The sequence below is a fragment of the Mastigoproctus giganteus genome, chromosome 13, assembly GCF_048544385.1.
Source record: "Mastigoproctus giganteus isolate SK-2022 chromosome 13, ASM4854438v1, whole genome shotgun sequence".
Taxonomy (NCBI): Eukaryota; Metazoa; Arthropoda; class Arachnida; order Uropygi; family Thelyphonidae; genus Mastigoproctus; species Mastigoproctus giganteus.
In genome coordinates, this window is record NC_143587.1 from 101,634,158 (window position 1) to 101,656,202 (window position 22,045).

General features: G+C 40.4%; 1 protein-coding gene across 1 annotated transcript in view; it reads right to left on the reverse strand.

Annotated features, from left to right (window-relative positions):
• LOC150076309 (uncharacterized) overlaps positions 1-22,045 on the reverse strand; it is a 253,715-nt gene that overhangs the window by 222,027 nt on the left and 9,643 nt on the right. The window contains exons 3-4 of the mRNA XM_090387315.1: positions 18,837-18,899; positions 18,604-18,714 (exon numbers count right to left, since the gene is read on the reverse strand). Of these exons, the coding sequence (XP_090243441.1) occupies positions 18,604-18,714; positions 18,837-18,899 (174 nt within the window). The remainder of the gene's footprint in view (positions 1-18,603; positions 18,715-18,836; positions 18,900-22,045) is intronic.

Below are 22,045 nucleotides of genomic sequence, written 5' to 3' on the forward strand. Positions count from 1 at the left end.
GCCTACATGAAAGAGCTCAACGGATGTTAACAGGTAGGAAATAAAAAAGGAGAGGGGTATTGTGAATCACGTGCCACAGGGCTGGCTGACCTGCCAACAAATGAAAGGATAAAAATGAATATAGGAAGGAGGAGATTGGTAGAACCACTGGTGGAAGGCGTGACAAACGCGGAAGAAAAATTGTGGAAAGGACGGACAGGGAGAGAGAGAGTGTCAGTGAGTTGGGCAGTAAGAAGAGAGTGGGTCAGTGTCAGTGAGTTGGGCAGTAAGATGAGAGGGGGTCAGTGTCAGTGAGTGGGGCAGTAAGATGAGAGTTGGAGAAGAAAAGAAAGGAATGAGTTTTTTTAGATAGAGTAGCCGGTGGAGAAAAGTGGCTAAGTTTAATGTGTAGTCAGTATGAGGGGTAGATAAGCTTTAGGTGAACAGTTAAGTCGTTGATCTAATAAGTTAGTGAGAGAGGCAGTCGAGTAAGTGGAAAGATGAAGATGAGGTGCAGAAGTCGGTCAGACAGTCAGTCAAAAGTAGACTGAGTTTCGAAGTGAGAGATGAACACGTGCCATAGAAAAGAGGGAAAATTTTTCAAGATCCTTAAAGTAGATGAGAAGGAGTCAACTCCATTATGAAGGAACGATATTGCCTGATATTCTGAGAGCAAGTACGCTGGAGCTGATGAAATCCGAAGCCGGACAAAAGAAGTACAGCCATTCTGATCAGATGAAATTAATGCGTCCTTAAAGAAATAAAAGGTACCCAGGAAGGAATCCAGTATCTTATGTCGAACTTCCCCAGTGATTGTGAGATGCGACCCAGATAGAAAGGATCCCCTACTCGCTTAGAGAAGGATGTACCGTGAAGTCTGCCAAGTTATGTAAGTGATTAGTTTGCTTAAGCACTCTCACCATCACACCGCCTATAGACACCCGATAACCAATTTATCAGAACTTTTGATTGAACACATATGTATAAGTAGTACTATATTGTTTGATTTGATTTGATTTGAATTTTATTGGCGCATTAGCATCTAAGGCTATAATGCGCCAAGACATACTATATTGTAATGAATAAGTTAGTGAATGATATGAACTGAAGGACATTACCCAGGGCAAGTCATATATATACATAAATAGATTTTGGAAGGGATTAGATATAAAATTTTTAAAGTGATTGACACTTGTTAATATTTGAAAAAAAAAAAAAGGGTGAATGACTAAGTATGAATTTTGGAAGGGGATAGACGGATGTCAGTAACCCCCAAATGTGCAAGTAGTTAATTGTAGAAATTTGATAGTATTGATTACCTAGATTAGAGAAGGTTGTAGGCTATAATCTGTTAGAAACCAGAGTAATGATTTATACTGAAATTAAGAGTATCGGAGCTTTATCAATTTGGAGTAGGAATTGTTTTGTAATGAAAGGAGAATGTTAATAGATTCTTTTGAAAGTCAATTGAACTCAGGAGTAAGGAAGTAGAAACATTTTGTTAGTTTAAAGGAGGAGATAGTTGTTTATGATTTATGTAAAGGAAATAGCCCTCCTTGAGTTTACTCAATAGGCAAAATACCTTGCTCATATACATTTTGTTATAAGAAGATGAAATTAAATCTATTTGGTCATGAGTTTAATAAATTTCTTTTGTTTGATGTATCTATGTAAAAGTGTCCAATAAACTGTATTTTTATTATACAACATTTGTGTGTCTCTTTGTTATTCTGAGAAAAAAAAAGCCTATCCAAAGGGAATTAAACACATCAAGGAGATTTTCCCCTAGAACTTGGAATTTTCTGTAAAGAAATTGTCAGATGCGCAAGTGGGGAGTTATTATAAAGGGGAGTTGTTGAAAGGGGAAATAATAAATATAACCAAATATATAAAATAACATTTTCATAAAATACCCCCCCCCCCACAGGTGTATGATGTATTTAGACTAAGATGCATTTAGGGCTAAAGCTTCAAGCAAATTTAGACTATGTATATATTAAGTGCAATAGCATCATTAATACACAGCCATTTCTGAATAAACAGAATATTTTTGAGGCGGCATCATTTTGGTGGTACCTATCTGAGAATTAGTAACGTTAGTATTCTCCTTAGGTGAAGCATTACTTATTAAATATCATGACAACTCGTTGTGAAGGTATTCACAATATGAAATATAACTTAAAATGATGCCACCTTAAAAATATTCTGTTTATTCAGAAATGGCTGTGTAATTGATGCTATTGCACTTAATATATACATAGTCTAAATTTGCTCGCAGCTTGAGGCTTTAGCCCTAAATGCATCTTACACGTAAAATTATTATGCTTCCTAATATGGTAGCAAAAAGCTGTATATCTTATAAAAAGATCTAACGGCATGCGGCCCGCTAATACCTGCAGGGCGTTTGTTGACACAGTTCGGTAAACCCTCTGAATTGCCAACAGCATTGTTCTTTGCACAGAATTTAACTTGGCTTTAAACTTAATCTTATTCACACAAGTTACCAACACTGATGATACATAAGTCACCATTGGCAGAAAAACCGCCATATAATAAAGATTTAAAACTGATCTACATATTTAATACTGATCCCATTCTGATCTAGAAATTCGTATTACTGCTGCACTAAAACGCTTAATTCTATTCATCAGATAATTCAAATGTGGAACAAAAGTTAACCTAGCATCTAATAAAACACCTATATACTTAGTTTGGGTAACAAATTTAATTTGCTTACAATTTAACAAACTTTTTGGTGGTCGATTGATATCAAGGTGACCTTTAACTAACATCATAACTGTTTTTCCTTCTGAAACCATTAATTTATTTACAATAGCCCATGATGTTAGACTCTGAAGAACCATTGCAGCCTTCTCTTCAATATCCCTTCTTGAGTTACCATGTTAGACAAATGCTATTTTACGGCAAACTGTTTGTCTCAATTTAAGCCATTGGTTCAGAACCAAATTCCAAAACAGGGGACCCAACACAGATCCCTGTGGGCATCTCCTAGACACTAATTTCCTATAAGTTAAATGCTGTGCCTTACAATTATCTGCCTTGAAGTTAAATAGCTTGTTGCAACCCGGTATATTTTCCCTGGACAATGGAGCTGTCTTAACGAGTAAAGAATACTCTCGTGTCAGACTGAATCAAAAGCTCCTGCAAAGTCAATGAACAGAGCAAGAACATATTTACTGTCTGCATTTTTAACATAAAACACTAAATCATTAATCGCGTCCTCAGTAGATTTGGATTTTCTAAAACCATACTGAAATGGCAACTCAATGTGGTGTAAATTCATGAATTCACTTAATCGCTGGAAAATCAATCTCTCAAACAACTGCCTAGCTTAGGTAACAGCGATATTGGTCGAAAGGTCCTGGGGCTTGTTTTTTCTTTACCTGGTTTTTGCAACAATTTCAGAAGGTTACATTTCCAGAAAACAGGCAATGTGCCTTCCAATAAACATTTGTTGTACATATTAAGCAGAACTGGAGGGCATATCTCGAATAACTTAACGATACTGTTGTTCTCAATTAAATAAATCCTCGGAGTTTTATCAACATTTATCTGTTTACCGACTACAAGTAACTCCTCTGCTGTAAAAAGAGAGATATCCTCATCGTTGACATAATCTCTATTATCTGCACTCATAGGCTGCTGTTCAAGAGTATCATTACTTACACAATCCTCGGGAAAAATTTGTCTATGACAACTTTAATAGTTGTCTCCCAACTAACTGTTTCCCTACCATCTACTATTACTGTGTGAAATACATCCTGCTCTATCTTTTTAATAATGGTCAACTTACACAGTAGTCCCCAAGGGTTACTTTTTCCTGCAGTTCTTACCAAATTCTGCCATGTTCTTAACTTATGCTGATAAATAGCCCTATGATATTCCCTCCTTTTACACCTATATATTTCCTGATAATAGTTAGCCTCTTCTATATCACGAGACCTATATCTTTGAAATTGCTTCCTGGCCGAAAAAACATCTCGCCTTAAAATTTTAAATTGTTCAGACCACCACGGTACCTGCTTATCTGTGGCTTTCCTACGCCTAGCTGCATCCTTCAAGGCTTCAAAAAGTACACTTTGAATATAAAATGCATATTCTGTGGCAATCATAGTGTTCAGAGCCAGATACTTATCGTTACCAAAAACCAACTGCAAGGAATCATTAAATTTTTCCCAATTTATCTTTTTGTATGCAAACCTCATCTGCTCATTGATTTTAATATAATAAGTCTTACTATATACCCCCACATTTACATGAAATAATATAGCCCGATGGTCACCGTTTGTTGCATTCTCATCAACAACCCAGTGACACACACACACTCTTTACAAAATCTGGTGTAACCAGTGTCAAATCAATGTTCGATTGTCCATGTACATTGCTAAAAGTATACGGTTGTGATTCATTAAGTACAACTAAATTATTTGACATTATAAAATTCTCCATACACATTCCCCTGTTATCAGTCATACCACTGAACCACATATTGGATTTAGCATTTATGTAAAAAGTGAATAATACATTGCCAAAACCTATCTGTGCCAATGCACCTTCCATACATGAAATGAAATATTCAATATTATCTGTTGGAGGACAATACAATGACAATAAATAAAATGAAATGTCAGACATAACAACATGGATGCAAACAATATCTTGATTGCACAACCCTGATACCTCTGTTATATTTAAATTCCTATTAAAAATAACTATTGCTACCCTTGGCCTCACTCTAGTAACATACACTTAGGAGTTACAGGAAAATCTACCAATCTATAAGTCTGCTCATGCTGTAATGCATATGGCTCCTGCAAACAAAGTGTCACACCGGTTTTCCATTGCATACATTCTAATTTCATTCATTACCATGCGAGACCGTTGTCCATTCAACTGAACTATGCTTAATATGTGATTATTATCACTATTATGTGCTAACCAAAACTGTTTAATACAATCGTTATCCATAATTTATGCGCCTACTTGCTAATTCAAGGGCTTTAACATATTGTGGACATTATACATCTTTTACAGAGTATTCATAGTCACGACCTCTACGCTTACAGTTAACACAATTTGGATGTTGGTCCCTGCGCTGACAGTCAGCACAATGACCACATGACTTTGTTTTATGGCTACAGTACTGGGCAGAGTGGCCATATCCCAAACATTTAAAACAATTGGTCACAACTGTGAATTTTCTAAACGTATAGGAGGAAAATCTCAAAAACAAACGTTTTAAGGTGGGGAGAGACAGTCCCCTGTCTCCCCCTCCCATGGTCGTCCGCTGCTTTCGCCTGGTGAGGCATGGGCCTGCCGCACTGACTCTCTGGAGTTGCTTTCTCTATTGTCCCCATATTTCTACCTCTTTTTCCACAGCCTTCAGTCTCTCCCCCACCCTGTCTGTATGCCAGCAAACGCCCTACATGTCCACATTTAACTACACCCAAATTGCTTTGCCCACAAAACTTTCGGCCCCACAAATTCTAGCGCTATCCTTGCCGTGATCACTCCACGTATGCGTTTCCTTTTTTTTTGGTCCTAGCCACTGAAATCTCAGGAAATTAGGTGACAGGATCTGCCAGAGTGGCTATCTTAAACTACTGGTGTACCTGGTCTGAATGCACGGGGCGAAGTGTGGGCAACGTCGAACCTCCGCAAGAGTCTGGCGGCTAAATGGCCAGAGGAAAAACGGTACATAACACTACACGTAAACAATAACCATATACTTTTAAATCTCTGAACTTTACACTGTTTTGTATTACAAAACAATATATATCACTCAGAAATGGGAGAAACCCGTGGTACCGTTTGACGTTACACGACTAAGGTTCAAAGTCGTGTCAAAGGTAAAACACGCTTTACCTTTCAGCTCTTGACATATGCTTCCCTGTAATTTTTTTACTGTTCTCTATACAGTACAGTACTTAAAAATGAAAAATGGCAAAAATCTTTTGAAGAAATATTGGAAGTTAGGTAACAATTAAATAAAATGTGACGGAGCAGCCTTTAGCAATTACGAAAACAGAGTATGACAGGTACATATACCATTGTCAGCAGTGTGTGTGTGTGTGTACGCGCACGTGCTTCAGAAGGATTAACCTTAAAAGTAGGTTAACCCTCATCCATGTAAGTACAATTCACAAATTCAGTCTGTATATTTTTCAACTTCTCGAATATATTCGAGAAATTGAATGCGGAAAAAGAGAGGCCTTCTCACCGCTGCTACTGCATACATTAAATACCATACAGGCTAAAAGAGTGGATCTTTAGAATATTCCGCTCTTGTCCCACACGCTGTGTGCTGCTACTGGGACAGAAACTGCACACAGTCGCGTCAAAGGTAAAGAATCCTGGACCTATCGAGGATAAAAAGGTAAAATGCAGCCATTATTAATCCACTGCAGGCTGGAAGCCCCTCCAATGATTCATGTTGAGAGAAAAGGACCTTAATCAGCCGCGCTGGTCCAGTGCGGGTTGGCAGATCAACCGTATTTAGCAGTCAGGGAGCTCGAACCCCGGTCTACTAAAAGAGCGTGTGCTACAGCATCAAATGTCTGAATTGTCTGTCAGAAGTGTTATACTGAAGAGACAGAACATAAAGACAGAATATTGTTTTAAGATCGTATGGGAGAATGTACTAGAGCAATAGAGACCGCAGACTATGGGAAATCTTGCTGTTGCTGAACACTTCTAGGAAGAGAACCACCAAATTTCTCCAGGTTGATCGTCATCATTGATCGTTCGTATAGGTATTGGAACCGGAAATGGCTCGAGAGCTAACGGATTTGTTCTTCGGAACATAATACCATCAATACAGATAGGGGAGTCCATACTCAACTCTTATCTGAAAACGTAATTAAAATAAATAATTAAATTTTCTGTTTATGCTCCGGGACGACCAAAAGGTCAGAGGAGTTCAAAGATAGACAGAATACAAGAAACAGCACCGTATTCAGCAGTAGGTCAGAGGAGTTCAAAGATAGACAGAATACAAGAAACAGCACCGTATTCAGCAGTCACGGGCTTGAACCCCGGTCACTCAAGGCACGTGTACTTATGCACTCGCGCGCCTAACCACTAGGCCAGTGTTTCTCAAAGGGTGTGCCGCGAAATGTTAAAAAAAAAACTAGCGTTGTTTTTATTTTAACATCATTGTCCGAATATTTTATTTTGGTTGTAAGAATTGTTTGCATAACACAAATATAATATAAGTATAAATAAAAAAATTGTTAATATTATTTTTTGTTCTATTTATTTAATTTAGAAATTTCTTCTTCTATGACTACGTAGGTGTGCCGCGAAATTTTTCTTCTTTGGAAAATGTGCCACGAGAGTAAAAAGATTGAGAAACACTGCACTAGGCTACGGCGGCCTATTCTTGGAGAGGATTAACTGTTTTGCCTGGTACGCTCCCGAGCCATTTCTGGTCTCCGTGCACGTGTGGAGAATAACTCCAATGCCCCTATAGTAACACATGCCGTGATCCTGCTCATGTTATTTAAGTATGTGCCACTAAGGAAACCTAGAAAAGGCTACCGCCTCCTTTACTTTGAAAGGTGTTGTTTTATCACTTTTAATTTGTAATATTTTGTGTATGATTTTAATTTTATGTAAACCATGCAAAGCCAAAGCCCATGTTCTATAATGAAAGAATAGATAGCTTACTGTACTTCATATGTTTAAAAAAGAAAAAATCGTTTTTCAACAATCAGAACTCTTTAAAATAAAGGCCGAATGTCTGGAAGTGCATCAAAGTTGGTCTAGCCTACATATCATACTAAAAGAATATGTATTTGTATCCTGTATCAAAAGGAAAAACAGTAAACAGTAAGCGAAGAAAGCGAATATAAGCATTGGCGCAGAAATTTATTAAAATGTTAATGACTTTAAAGTTCAAATTATTTTTAGCAATGAATGTTCTGAAGAAATCCCCATAGCAAAAAGGAAATCAGAGCTAACTTCATTTGTAGAGTTATGTTTGCTGCATATCAGTTTATTCTCGCCCGATATGAAACAGTTGTTATGTATGCCGGTATATATATTATACAGTGCTTTCTTTGGGATGGTGCGGCGTACCGGCACCTTTATTAACAGTGACATTTAGATGCACTGCACTTTGAAATTTGTAATATTCCGTATATTATTTTCACGTTTACCTACTATTCAAATCGGTGCGAAAGACATGGAATTCAGGCGTGGTCATCGAAACAAAGACCACAGAGGAAATAATTGCCAACCCCAGGATCGCAACCCTGGGGCTCAGAGCTGAACCCCCAAGAAGGAAGGGGCCCTCCATCCTTATATACGACCTACATAAGGATATCAAACCCGAGGAGGACGCAAGAGAATTGTTTGACAGAAATCTGTCCAAACATTTGCCAGATCAAAATCTAAATGATCATGTGACACCCAGGCACACCATCAAGACCAAGTCCTCGAGCACAGTCAACTGGTCTGTAGAACTGAGCCTGGTAGTTTGGCAAATACTTATAAATCAAATGCTACAACTGCTGCAAGTTCGGAAACACGTCGCACACATGCTCCCAGGCTGTGTGAACCTGCGGCCACTGCGCTGGCAAGGGCCACAACTTTAACCCCAAATAAGAGCACAGACGCCGTTTGTGCTAACTGCAGAAGTCAGAAAATGGATGCCTCCCATTCCCTCAGAGACAGCATGTGTCCCATATACCAAAAATACAATAGATTCGCCAATCCAGAACAGATTATGGCACCACACCATAAACAATTCAACACTAAAGTAATCAAATTCTTCCAGCTAAACGCTCATAGAACCAGGGCAGTGGCCGACCAGGTCAGGATGAAAGCCGACGACGAAAATATAGATATCTTCATACTCCAAGAACCATACGCAGACGCCAATCAAGTAAGGGGATACCCTCTCCAATACAAGATCATACAGCCTGAAAATGAAATCCCCTGGGCCGCTATTGTGGTCAGAAACCCAGATATGACAGTTACCAGGATCCGTGGTAACTGTCATATCTGGGCAGTCTATGCACATCTTATCTCAGCACTGAGAGCCTTCTACGTCGTAGCCCTTTATTGCCGCCCTGGAGAGGACATAACAATGGCTACAAGGTACCTAGAACGTGTAACACATATTCTCCCCGACCAGAAACTAATAATAGGAGCGGACGTCAAATGCAGGTCACCAGCTTGGTACAGTCATACCCCGGATAGGCAGGGGAAAAGGAACGGGCAGCGCCTGGAGGAATTCCTAGCTACATCAACGATAACAGTGCTAAACCAACCTAATCAACTACCGACTTACTGCAACCTACGATGGGAATTAACCATCGATGTCTCCATGCCACTAGGAACATTGCTGGCAATATAACAGACTGGACAGTTCAGGATGCCTGGAGACCACGTCCGACCACAGGGTCCTGACCTTTCAACTCATCAGAGATAATATCCTGAGAGAAAAATGCTGCACAGATAGGCACTGAACCCTGCAAACTGGAACCAATTCAGAGACACTCTAATAGCAGAAAAAAATACACAGCAAGCTGCAATTCAAACCAAGACCCTGACCAACTCCAAAAAAACAGTCACAGCGATCATCACTAAAGCACTGAATGCTGTCATAAAACGAAGAAAACCTGCCTCACGTGCTGCACCATGTTGGAATCCGGAGCTCCAGAGGCTCTGAAGAGAAGTCCAGGACAAACGAAAACCATTCCAGAGAGCCAGACGCTCCTGGCCTGCCCCTGAAGTGGATGCACGGCGGGAAATCTACAAGGAGGCCAGAAACCAGTACACCTTGCTCATACGCAGAAGTAAACAACTCTCGTGGGAAAATCTGGTCGCAACCACTGGCAACACTAACCACTGGGGGGTGGTATGCAAAGTAACTACTAATAAACTCCAAAGGGGAGAGGTCATTTCAACCACAATAACACCACAGGGAGATGCTACCATTTCTTGGGAGGCATCTGTCAATAATATTTTGGATGCAACCTTCCACCCTCATGTAGATTCGCAGACACCCCAACAAATCAAGATGTGCACAGAGAATGACCACTATGGAACAGTAGACAGGAAATCGGATTTCACAATAGAGGAATTACAAGCGGCTGCACACCTTATTAAAAGTAAGAAATGTCCGGGTCCGAACTTCTTGGAGCCGGAAATCATCGGGAAGGTGGTGGAGATAACCCCCGATATACTACCGAACCTCTTCAATCTATGTCTCCAAACTGGGACCTGTCCGAAGAACTGGAAAAAAGGAAATATTAAACTCATATTAAAAACCCGACAAAACCAACAGACCAACTGACTTACTACAGACGAATAGCCCTACTAACAGTATGCAGTAAACTCTTGGAACGACTCCTGTTAACCAGAATACAGGCTCACTACCTACAGGCAAACCTAATGTCCCCAAACCAGTATGGCTTTAGACCGGGAACGTAAACTGTAGATGCCCTGAAGAACCTCCTTGCACATGCAGTTGCCACAGAAAACAAATACTTCCTGGCTATCTCTACTGACTTCGTTGGGGCGTTGGACACCCTTTGGTGGCCGAGCATCCTGGTCCGGCTCCGGAGTGGAATGCCAGGCAACCTCTATCGAGTAATCCAAAGCAACCTCTCCAGTAGACTCATCATGGTGAATGCTCCATATAAAATACGTGGCGCCTCTGTAGCCAGGTGGGAAGGAGCAGCAGTGTGTAGCACACGCTTCTTGATTAGACCGGGGTTCGAGCCTGTCACACCAAATATGGAGGATGCGGAAAGGTCAGGGAATGACCACCGCATTTCCCGGAGCAATATGGCCTTAGTTGCTAATGCTCCTAAAAACCAAAAATAACAATAACAATATAAAATACTCACCAGAAAAATCAACAGAGGCTGTCCACAAGGCTCCGTTTTAGGACCCACGTTATGGAACATCGTCTTGGATGAATTCCTAAATACCGATATTGGAGAGGAGTCTTCACAAGCCTTTGCAGACGAACTTATCCTGATGATAGAGGCAAACAGAAGAATCCTGCTGGAAAGAGAGGCAAATCATGCCCTTAAAGATACAAGAGTGGACCAATATCCACTTCCTTAGGAAATCTGCAACCAAAACGGACTCCATGCTCCTCAAGGGTGCCCTAGATTACAGGTGGTCCCCCACAGATTAAGATTGATGGTATCACTCTACGACTGTCCACGGAACTTAGATACCTGGGAGTAATACTGTACCCTACTCTCTCCTTCCAGGCACACTTGAAATACATCCGTAAGAAGATAAGGGGCTATACAGCCCTTGTTACCAGAGTCGCAAAAAGGGTCTGGGAATTGAAAAAGAAGACCCTCAAGCTGTTTTACAAAGCCGCCTTCCTGCCGATAGCTACCTATGCTTCCGGAGCATGGCACCCCAAAGTCACCATGGCTGTAAATCGTAGAATCCTCGACTCTATCGATAGAGCCATGCTGCTAGCTATAACCCGGGCCTGCAGCACAGTTAGCACCCACATGTTGCAAGTGCTGGCGGGAACCATACCTATAGATATTTTAGGTATCGAAGTAGCTAAATGTGGAGTATTATATGAATTCTCCAAGGGAAGAGTCTGTACCTACGCCGGCTTTGACACAGATCCTTCCACAAACCATTTGACTGAGAAAGAGAGACTTATAAATCACCTCATACAAAACCTGGCAAACCAGATGGGAGAATTCCCCAAAGGGAGAAGTCACCAAACGATTCTTCCCCAATGTTGGAAAACTCTATCCAATGGCTCCAGCATGGTTCAGGCCGGGACTCCACGCGACCTTCCTGCTAACAGGACATGGTGCCGCATGACAACAATATACCTTACACCTTACTATTCAAATAAGTTTAAAATTATTTAACTAAATTTGCATTTTTCACTGCTTATTGTTAAGATATTTTCTGTATAAAACTGTATAACCATTTTTATAATTCTAAATTACTCAGTCGGTCCTCTGTTTAACCTTTTATAGCGAATTATTTTGAATTCCCCTTGGAAGTTATATTTAAAATTCTTTTCGTTGAGCGAATAAAATTTTATTATAGCGAACGGATTAGGATAGAATTAACTTGGTACGCACTGTTCGCATTTCTGGCCTTCAGGCAATTCATGCTGCACGAATTAAGAGAGGTAAAGGGATTACCATTGTACAACTTAGTGGTACCTGGTAAAATCTATCCGGCCACGTGTCCCACATACGGTGAAGTCGCGCTGGTCAACAGTGAGCAGATCAAGGGTTATTCCCAATGGGCTCTGGTCCACCTTCTACTGCGGTGGTGTCCAAACGTTTCCCATACAGGGGCCATATTCAAAAAAAATTCAAAGTTAGATTTATTTAATGTGTTACATTTTCCATATCTTGTTGCTTGTAAAAGTAAAATTGAAAATATTCGAAAATTTTATTAAGTACAATACACAATTACATTTACTGAGATTTTTTTGATAATTAACAAATTTTAAAATGCTGTTTTAGTTCACTTTCCGGGCGAGCCGTAGGTTGGACACCACTGTGAATCAACTGTAAGGGCCCCGTTCGAGAATTAGGAGGAGTGATATTCTTTTACTTCGACAAATAATCATCTGTTGTTTCGAGGAAGTGCGTTATCCATATTTTTCTGTAAATTTTCTCTATTTCCGTTTACAAAGTCACAGTAGCTGAATATCCGAATGACACTGACATTTTGGACAGTTTCAAAAAAAAAAAACAAGAAAAGAAAAATATCAAATTTAAGAACTAGTGACAATACCGATGGCGAGAGAAGGAAAACGAAGGTATTAAAACCTTCTAAACATGGTTGTTGGCATTTGGTGAAAACAAAGTTAGAAAATTCAATAACAAAATGACAGTTAAATGAAAGAGATACAATTCATGGATTTTCAGAATACCTAATTGATGGTTCCGGAAGAACTGAAGCATTTGATGGACGCTCTGAGTATCGTACTCAGAGCGTCCGTCACGTACCTTTCGTACCTTTCACATTCACTGATGAATGTGAAAATCCTCTTTCACATTCATCAGTGAATGTGAAAGAGGATTTTCACAAATGAATCTGATCGCCAGCCCAAAGAGAGCTTCGTTGATGACAAAAACGGTTTCTTCACTACTGTTTCTTAAAATTGCCGGCCCACCGCTGACCCGCTTCGACCGAGCAAAATATGTCGATTCGTGGCTGCTTCGGAAACGTCATTAAGCAAAAGAGACACAAAGAGAAAAGAAAAAAGAGAAAAGAAGTCGGCATAGGGTGTCGGATGAAAACTTAATAAAAATATGGAATATTCTACAAAAAATTTATTATGAAATTATTTTTACTTGTTATTTATTTTTACTTATTATTTTTAGGGTCTGTAGTCTAACGAAGGACCCTTATAATGTCACTCGGTTGTCTGTCTGTCCGTCCGTCTGTCACAGCATTCATTCTCTGGAACCACTTAACCTATTGACTTGAAATTTTGCATGGGTTTGTACATCATGTGGGCCAACATAATTCCATAGTGATCATTGTTGACAAAAATTTGTCTGAGAAAGGGGGTAAAATGTGGAGGGGACAAAATGTCGACAACCTATAGCTTATTATATACCGTTGTAAAGAGCTCAACTAGTAGGTTTAAAATATAATTTTTAAATATTTTTAAAATTAAAAATGGCGGTGCAAGACAGGAAAATTTGAGTAATTTTCGTGTCCACCCCTCTATTTCCGTCCCTAATGGAGCTAAAAATTTAAAAATCACATTAGCTATGCGTTATTCAATGCTTATCAAGGGAAAACTATTCCGATTGAAATGTATCATTTACTTTTTGTGTTAAAATTAAAAAAAAAAAAAAAATTTATTGCACTTCGATTATTTGTACTAAGTAACTCTCCTTTTGGTGACAAAAAAGGCTGTTAAATAGTTAGTTAATAATTCTATAAAGGTCATTTATAAAATTTGCGACGAGAAGCATTTTTTAACAATTTTCAAAGCTGGGATTGTCCCGGAAAGGAGGTACTCAGAGAGCAAGTGTTGAGGCGGTGGTGGTGGGGAGGCACCTGTACGGAGTCATGCATGGCCCTCACCTGCCAGTCGCTTTCCCCCAAGACTTTAATCGCTTCTCCCACCCTTGTCATTCACAACAACTGGAAAGACTCAAATAGACAACATTTTCGTTAGTTCCTCAGTTTTAGGCCAAGACGGGGTACTAGAAACTTTTCAGTTACCATAAAGCTATCTGAGATACTACACTAACGGCCATTTGTGACTATGGACCCTTCATCCTGAGTGCCCGGCACTCAACAGTTGGCAGACTCAAAGGCCACCGTAGCCTAGTGGTCAGGCACGTATGGGTGCATATGTACACGTGCCTTGAGTGACCGGGGTTCAAGCCCGTGACTGCTAAATACGGTACTGTTTCTTGTATTCTTTCTATCTTGTGAACTCCTCTGACCGTTTGGTCGTCCCGGATTATAAACAGAAAATTTATTTATTTTATTTACTTATTTTTTATATACTTGAGTAATAAATTTATGCTTAATAAACTGTATTAATATACTAAATTTGTTGTTCTTATTCCAAAATCACTACTAAAGTAACAATATCAGGGGATAAAAAATTTAAGAGTACTTTTAATATCCTTTTAATTTTTAATTTTTCCTGATAGCAAAGAATGAGAACTGGCACCTATTTTTTTTTACAAAAAAAAGCCTCGCATAAAGCGAGTTCGATTAACGCAGCGTTTTTCAGTTACTGCTATTTGAAAAAAATATACCACTTTTCACTTTATACGATTATACGATACAAATTTCCAGTTAACATGATCTTTCTTCTTTTTTTTTTATGTGAAAGTTGAAAAAGATTTGAATCGCGCGTTAAACTTACCGCTCGTCGGACTGGTAATAAACAAACGTTTGTCTGCTGCCCACCTCAGTGTGTTCAATCAACCATCAGAAGAAGAAGAAGACATGTAGCTTGTTTGTCTCCCACTAATGTCTCCCGGAAATGTCATTTCCGCGTCGCAAAATCATAACAAATTAGCATTAGCATTAGTAGAGGCATTTGATGCAAGAAAGCAAGCTTATGCAGCATCAGCCAAAAAAAAAAAAAAAAACCCACTTCCACTTCACCCCTCTGTTCGTTCAAAATACCTGTCCAGCTGAGCCTTAAACTTATTTAGGCTATCAACCTCCACCACAAGGGATGGAAGTCTGTTCCACCAACCAACCACCCACTGGCTAAAGGCAAATTTCCGCACATCTATCCGACATCTGTCCTTCCTCAATTTGAATTTATGCCCTCTCAGGTGATTTTTCTGAGCTAGAGGAAGAATCCCATCAGCATTGAGCATGCTTAAACCATTCAAGGCTTTATACACCTCTATCAGATCACCTCGCTGGTGCCTAGTCTCCAGACACTGTAATTTGCAAAACTTAAGCCTTTCTTCGTAAGAGCACCCCTTTGTTCCATTCACTAATCTTGTTGCCCTTCTCTGTACTCGTTCCAGCAGCTCTACATTATTCTTGAAATGAGGCCTCCAGACCTGTATACAGTACTCTAGGTGTGGCCTGACCATTGCCTTATACAATGGAATAATCACCTCCTTATCCCTGCTGGAAAAATTCCTGTATATCATTGACAATACTCCATGAGCTACTCTTGCAGCCCGTCTGCACTGCTCAGAGAACTTCATATCTGCCTGCACAACCACCCCCAAGTCCCTTTCATTCTCTACCACTGTCAGTGTAGTACCACAGAGTTGATACGTTGCTCTGGGGTTGCTGTTTCCCATGTGTAGTACTTTACATTTGTCAATGTTAAACTTCATTTGCCACCTCTCAGCCCATCTGCTCAACCTTTCCAGATCCTGTTGCAGCAGCATAGTGTCAGTAGTGTCCTTGACAACCCTGCCAACCTTTGTATCATCTGCAAACTTGGACATTAAGCTTGATATACCATCATCAATATCATTTATAAATACAGAAAACAATAATGGACCCAACACTGAGTCCTGAGGGACTCCACTAATAACATTAGTCCACGATGAGCAGTGTCCATTGATTACCACTCTCTGTCTTCTCCCCCTCAACCACCCCTTTATCCATAGCAGCAATTTGCCTCCAATGTCACACTGCTCAATTTGTGTAGCAGTCTTCCATGTGCAACAGTATCAAAAGCCTTTCTAAGATCCAAGTATATAATATCAAAGCTATTCCCTGCATCCAGTTCTTTTGTGACTGCATCATAGTATCCAATCAAGTTGGTCACACAAGACTTCCCCTTAACAAAACCATGCTGTGTCTGAGCTATAACTGAAGTCTTGTCGAAATGATCCTGCAGTGCTTCTTTAACCAGTGCCTCCATTAATTTTCCTGGAACAGAAGTTAAGCTCACAGGTCTATAATTACTTGTGTCAGCCTTTGATCCTCCTTTGTGAATTGGGGTCACATTTGCACATTTCCAGTCTATGGGTACCTCCCCTGAGTCCAAGGAAGCTCTCATAATTATGGCTAAGGGTTTGCTTACTTCCTTTGCTGCCTCCTTTAATATAACTGGATAGATCCCATCCACCCCGGGTGCCTTTCTTGTGTTTATCTTCAACAGTTTCTCCTCCACTTTACTCCCAGTTATTTCAAGATTCTGTAGCTTACTGCTAGAGTTGAATACACCTCTGGCATTCCCCTTGCTGAATAACTCCTCATGTGTGAATGTCGATGCAAAATATTCATTTAGTTTGTTAGCTACCTGATCAGAATCATCAACAGTTGACCCATCAATATCAAGTGGACCAATCTGATTCATCCCCTTCCTTCTAGAGTTTACATAAGTAAAGAACTCTTTGCTGTTTTTCTTTGCATCCCTTGCCAAGGATTTCTCGTAATCTGCCTTCGCCTGCCTAACCTCCTTTGTAACTTTGTTGCATATCAACTTGTATCTATCATAGGCTTCTGTGTCATGTGTTAATTTGTAAGTATCTCATGCATTTTTCTTCTCTGCCATATGCCTCATTAGTTCATCTGACATCCATTTTGGCCTAAACCTTGAACAATATTTCTTAGTTGGTATGTAAAGCCTAGTAGCTTCCAAGATAAGTTCTTTGAATGCTTCCCATTTTGAATTTGCTGTTGGTAACATCATCAGTCCCACTGTATAGAATTTAAATACTGTCTCAGTCCATCGTAGTCGCCTTTACGGAAGCAATAACCCTTCCCTTTACCCCTAATGGTAGTTACCTCTTTGAGTAAATCCCACTTCAGCACACTGTGATCACTGCCACCTAGTGGTTCATTTATCTGCAGATTCTTAATGCATGAAGAATCTCTGCTGATAATCAAATCAAGAGTATTACTCCCTCTAGTTGCCTCCCGAACATGCTGATGTAGAAAACAATCATCCAATAAATCCACAAAAGCCCTGCTAGTGTGTGAGTAACCAGCCCCCAAATTCCAGTCAATATCTGGGAAATTAAAATCTCCCATTATAAGACTCTCTGATTTACTGGCCCACTCTATTTCCCTGTACAGTTCCTTATTATACTCATCAGAGTCATTAGGCCTATAGCACACTCCTACTCTCAATTTTGATCTCCCAATGCTTATGTCACACCAAACTGACTCAACACTGCACTGTCCGGCGATGTCGACTGGCTTCACTTCCTTGGTTTTTATGTGTTTCTTAACTAATAGCATAACCCCTCCCCCCCTTCCTATCCTGTCTATCCTTTCTGTAGACGTTGTACTCCCCAAATTGCAGTTCTGCATCCCTTATATCTGTGTGACACCACGTCTCTGATATCCCAACAATATCTGCCTTTGATGTTTTGAGCAATACCTCAAATTCATCAAATTTATTTACTAAACTCCTAGCATTGGTGTACACGCACTTGTTTCTATTCTTAGCTACCCTAACACAACCCATGTGTTTACTTGTACCGCAATGGCTCGCAGCAGGCTCTGAAATACCATGCATCTTGTCATTCTAATAGAAGCAGTGCAAATTGATTTTACTACTGTCCAAAATTTAGTAAGTGCTGCCAAAGATGTTTACACATCAAAATCTCTGATAGCATCAAACTAAAGGTGGATTCAGAGGCGGATTTAACGGCGGGCGCGCGCCCTGGGCCCCGACTTCTGAAGGTTCCACGCAAAACCTCAACAAATTAGTTGAACATATTAGTTCAAAACTTTTTGATTATTATTATGCTATTATTAATTATATTATACATATATTATATTCAAATTTTATTGGAAATAAAACATTATTGAGGCACTCAATATTTTCTTCTGCGCCCGGGGCCTCAACCGACCTTAATCCGCTCCTGCATGGATCAGCTCACTGTTAATTTCATTCTTTAATATTTTGGTAGGATAACGCACAGCACAAACTATGCTGCAGATATCAGAAAACTGAATGATAACAGTATAAACTAAAGTCACAATATATCCAAGGAAAAACAGTCCCACTATATTGAAAGTTTTCAGCAAAAAATTTAAAAACAGCTAATTTTTATTGAAAAACTTCAAACCAGCTAATTTGCAGCACATTCAAAAACAGATAATTAAAAAACCCCAGTATACTAGAATCACTTTCAAATTTATCATCTGCACAATGCTACCACAGTCACATACCTGGACTTGATCTAGGATTTGTGTGACCCCCTTCATCTGACCAAGGTGTTCAGCGGAAATCTGTTTCTTTTCTGCTTCCGACTGCATTACTGCAATTTGCATATCTTTTATCTGTTACAAATAAATATTAAAAAAGAACATCAGTCATATATATATATATATATATATAGATATATATATATAATTTTTAAAAAAATTTTGAAAAATTTTAAATAATTATAATTTAAGCATACCTTGTCTTCCAGTAAGGCTATTTTCTTTTCATATTCATCTACACCATTTCTAAGAGATAATACCTAAGAATTAAAATAAAAAATAAGCAGGTGAAATATAAAATATATGCGTACATATTCATAGTTGCCGTCTACAGTGGAGGAGAAGGTAGTTGCTCCACGATCTGCAACTTAGGGAAGGGGTAGGAGGAAATATTGTTTCAGTCCCTGCTGGTTCTCAATACCAAATTTTTTCGACCTGGTCCCTTGAATAAGCAACGCATCCCTTTTTTAAGAGATAAAAATATTAAAAAAAATTATTTGCAGTACTTGTCTACTGTCCTCTCACCAGTGTTACAAGTCTAACATATAACCTATGAGTATGTTAGAGAAAATGTAAGCTGGTTAGGTTAGACTTACTAATAACTTATTATTATTGCTCTTACATTATTTCTCCCTGATTGGGGGTTCCACCTCGTGACAGTATTGCTACCAAGTATACAGGGTGGTTGTTGTTATGTCTGGTGTTCCTGTTGGTCAAGGAACTCTCTATCCTACAGGTGTTCAGAATTGCGACTTTCTGGAGTTTCTTGTAGGTGATCACTGGGAGACCTATTGCTGCTAGGCTGTTATGTAGGGTCTTAGGCACCATATCTGTGGTTTACACGATGATCGGGATGATTATTTCTTGCATATGCCATATCTCTTTGATCTCCTGTCTTAGGTTCATGTACTTCCAGATTTTGTCCCCATGGGTTTTCTGCAGGTTGCCAGTGTTAGGTACCGCTATGTCAATCAGATAGGTAGCCTTTTCCTTCTTGTCCACAAGGGTTATGTCCAGTCTGTTGTGCGGGATTGTCTTCATCATGATATCCTCCAGCTCGGTGTTAGTCCAATCTATGACCCCGTTATTACGCGCAGTCCCAGTACAGCTTGTGGGCTGAGGTCTCTAGTACTGCCTGGGGTTCGTACTTGTAGTACGGTACACTTTCTTCGATCAACTGGTATTTCCTTGCTAGCTTCTGATGTATTATCCTGGCTACTTGGTCGTGTCTATGAGTGTACTCAATCTGGATGATCACCTTGCATTCCGAGGTGATGTGTTGGATCGTTTCTGAGGCCAGGTGGGGTATACCGCTTGTCGACATGTGTCATCGAACACTCCCGGCTCCTTGGCGATGTATTTTCTATAGTTCCTGGTGTTGATTACATGGTCTTGGATGGCGAGCATGAATCCTTCAGTCTCGGGGAAGAGGGTTCCGCTCGTGAGCCATGCACTGGAAGCAGTTTTATCTATGTGATCTTGATGGATATCATTGCCATGGAGTGTCCTCTGCCCATCTTTCTAGCTTCATTTGTGCCTCCTGGTTGGGGTGGGACTCCTCGCTTAGGTTGAGTGGGGTATACCACTTGTCTATCTTCCTTATGGCCTGCTGGAGTGCTGGTGTGTGTTTCTGGAAGTAATCCTTCAGGTTAATTATCGCTGTCTTCTGTTGCTCAAAGAGGTCTATCAGGGCTCTTCCTTCTTTCCGGGCAATTGTCAGTCCCTCCATGGCAGATTTCAGGTGCTGTTGGCAGCTCTTGGTCATCATTGTCCTTGTCTTCCCATGATATCCTCCAGCTCGGTGTTAGTCCAATCTATGACCCCGAAGGAGTATGTTAGCACTGGGACTGCATAGGTGTTTATGGCTTTAACTGTGTTCCCTCCATTCAGCTTTGCTTTCAGCAGGTTTCTGAGTGGCTGATGGTATTTTTCGGTCAGGCAGGCCTTAATTTTCTTGTGTTGTAACTGCTGAGCCTGCATCATCCCCAAGTATTTGTAGGCCTCTCCCTCTGCCATGGCTTCGATCTCTTTACCAATCTGCAGCTGGTAGTTTTGGTTGACTAATTTTCCCTGGTGCAATCCATGGGTCTTGCATTTGTCTAGACCAAATTCCATCCTAATATCATTGCTGAATTCTTCAGTGATCTGGAGTAGTTGCTGGAGGTGCTTCTCAGTTCCAGCGTAGAGCTTGATGTCATCCATGTACATTAGGTGGATGAGGGTGTACAGGTTCTTCCTTCCTTCCTTCTTTGGCACCTCCGTAGCCAGGTGGGAAGGAGCAGCAGTGCGTAGCACACGCTTCTTGATTATACCGGGGTTCAAGGCCGTGACTACCAAATACAGAGGATGCGGAAAGGTCAGGGAATGACCACCGCATATCCCGGAGCAATATGGCCTTAGTTGCTAATGCTCCAAACAACAAACAAACAAACCTTCCTTCTTTAAGGTTATATCCGTACTTGCCACTGTTGAGCATGGTGGATAGCAGGTTAAGCGCTAGACAGAACCACAATGGGCTCAGGGCATCTCCTTGAAAGATTCCTATCCTGATGGGGATTGGCCTGGTTGTGATGTTTTCGACCTTAATGGCGGTACTCCATTTCGCCATCGTTTCTCCTAGGAAGTTTGTCACTATCGGATTGACTTTGTAGATGTTCAGCACCTCTATTAGCCAGCTATGAGGCATAGAGTACAAGGCTTTGCGGTAATCGGTGTAGGCTGTGTACATGTTGCGACGCTTTTATAGGCTTGCTGCATAAACGCAGCACCTGTGGTTAACTGCTCCATTCATCCTTTGCTCAGCCACTTGCATCCTTTCTGCTGTTCAGCCATAATGTTCTGACTCTCCAAGTGGTCTGATATCTTCCTGGTTATGCAGCTGGTCAGGATCTTGTACATTGTTGTGAGGCAGGTAATTGGCCTATTCACCGGGTTTCTTGTATCTTCATCTTTAGGCTTCAGATATGTGATTCCTTGAGTGATAAACTTTGGGATTGTTTCTGGGTGCCTTATCATTTGCGTGAACTGCTCTGTCAGGTGCTTGTGAGTGCAAGTGAGCTTCTTGTACCAGTAGTTGTGGACGTTATCTTTTTCTGGGGTTGACCAATTGTGAGCGTTCTTGATCATCTGTTTTACTACTTCTTCCCAAATCTCCCACTCTCTCATTTCTTGTATGTCCTTGGGTTTCTTGCATTCTAGTTCTATCCAGGGGGGGGCTCAGCTGTTTCGCCTTACTTCCCTGCTCCATATGTTTCCCCAGAACTCCTCAATCGTCTTCTGCTCGGGTGGTCCGTTCCGTTCTTTCCCGTCTTCTCCGAGACTCCTGTAGAAGCCTCTTTGGTCCTCATCGAAGATTCAGTTATTTATTTTTCTCTGGGAGCTCTCTCTGCATTGGTGCAGTCTCTTG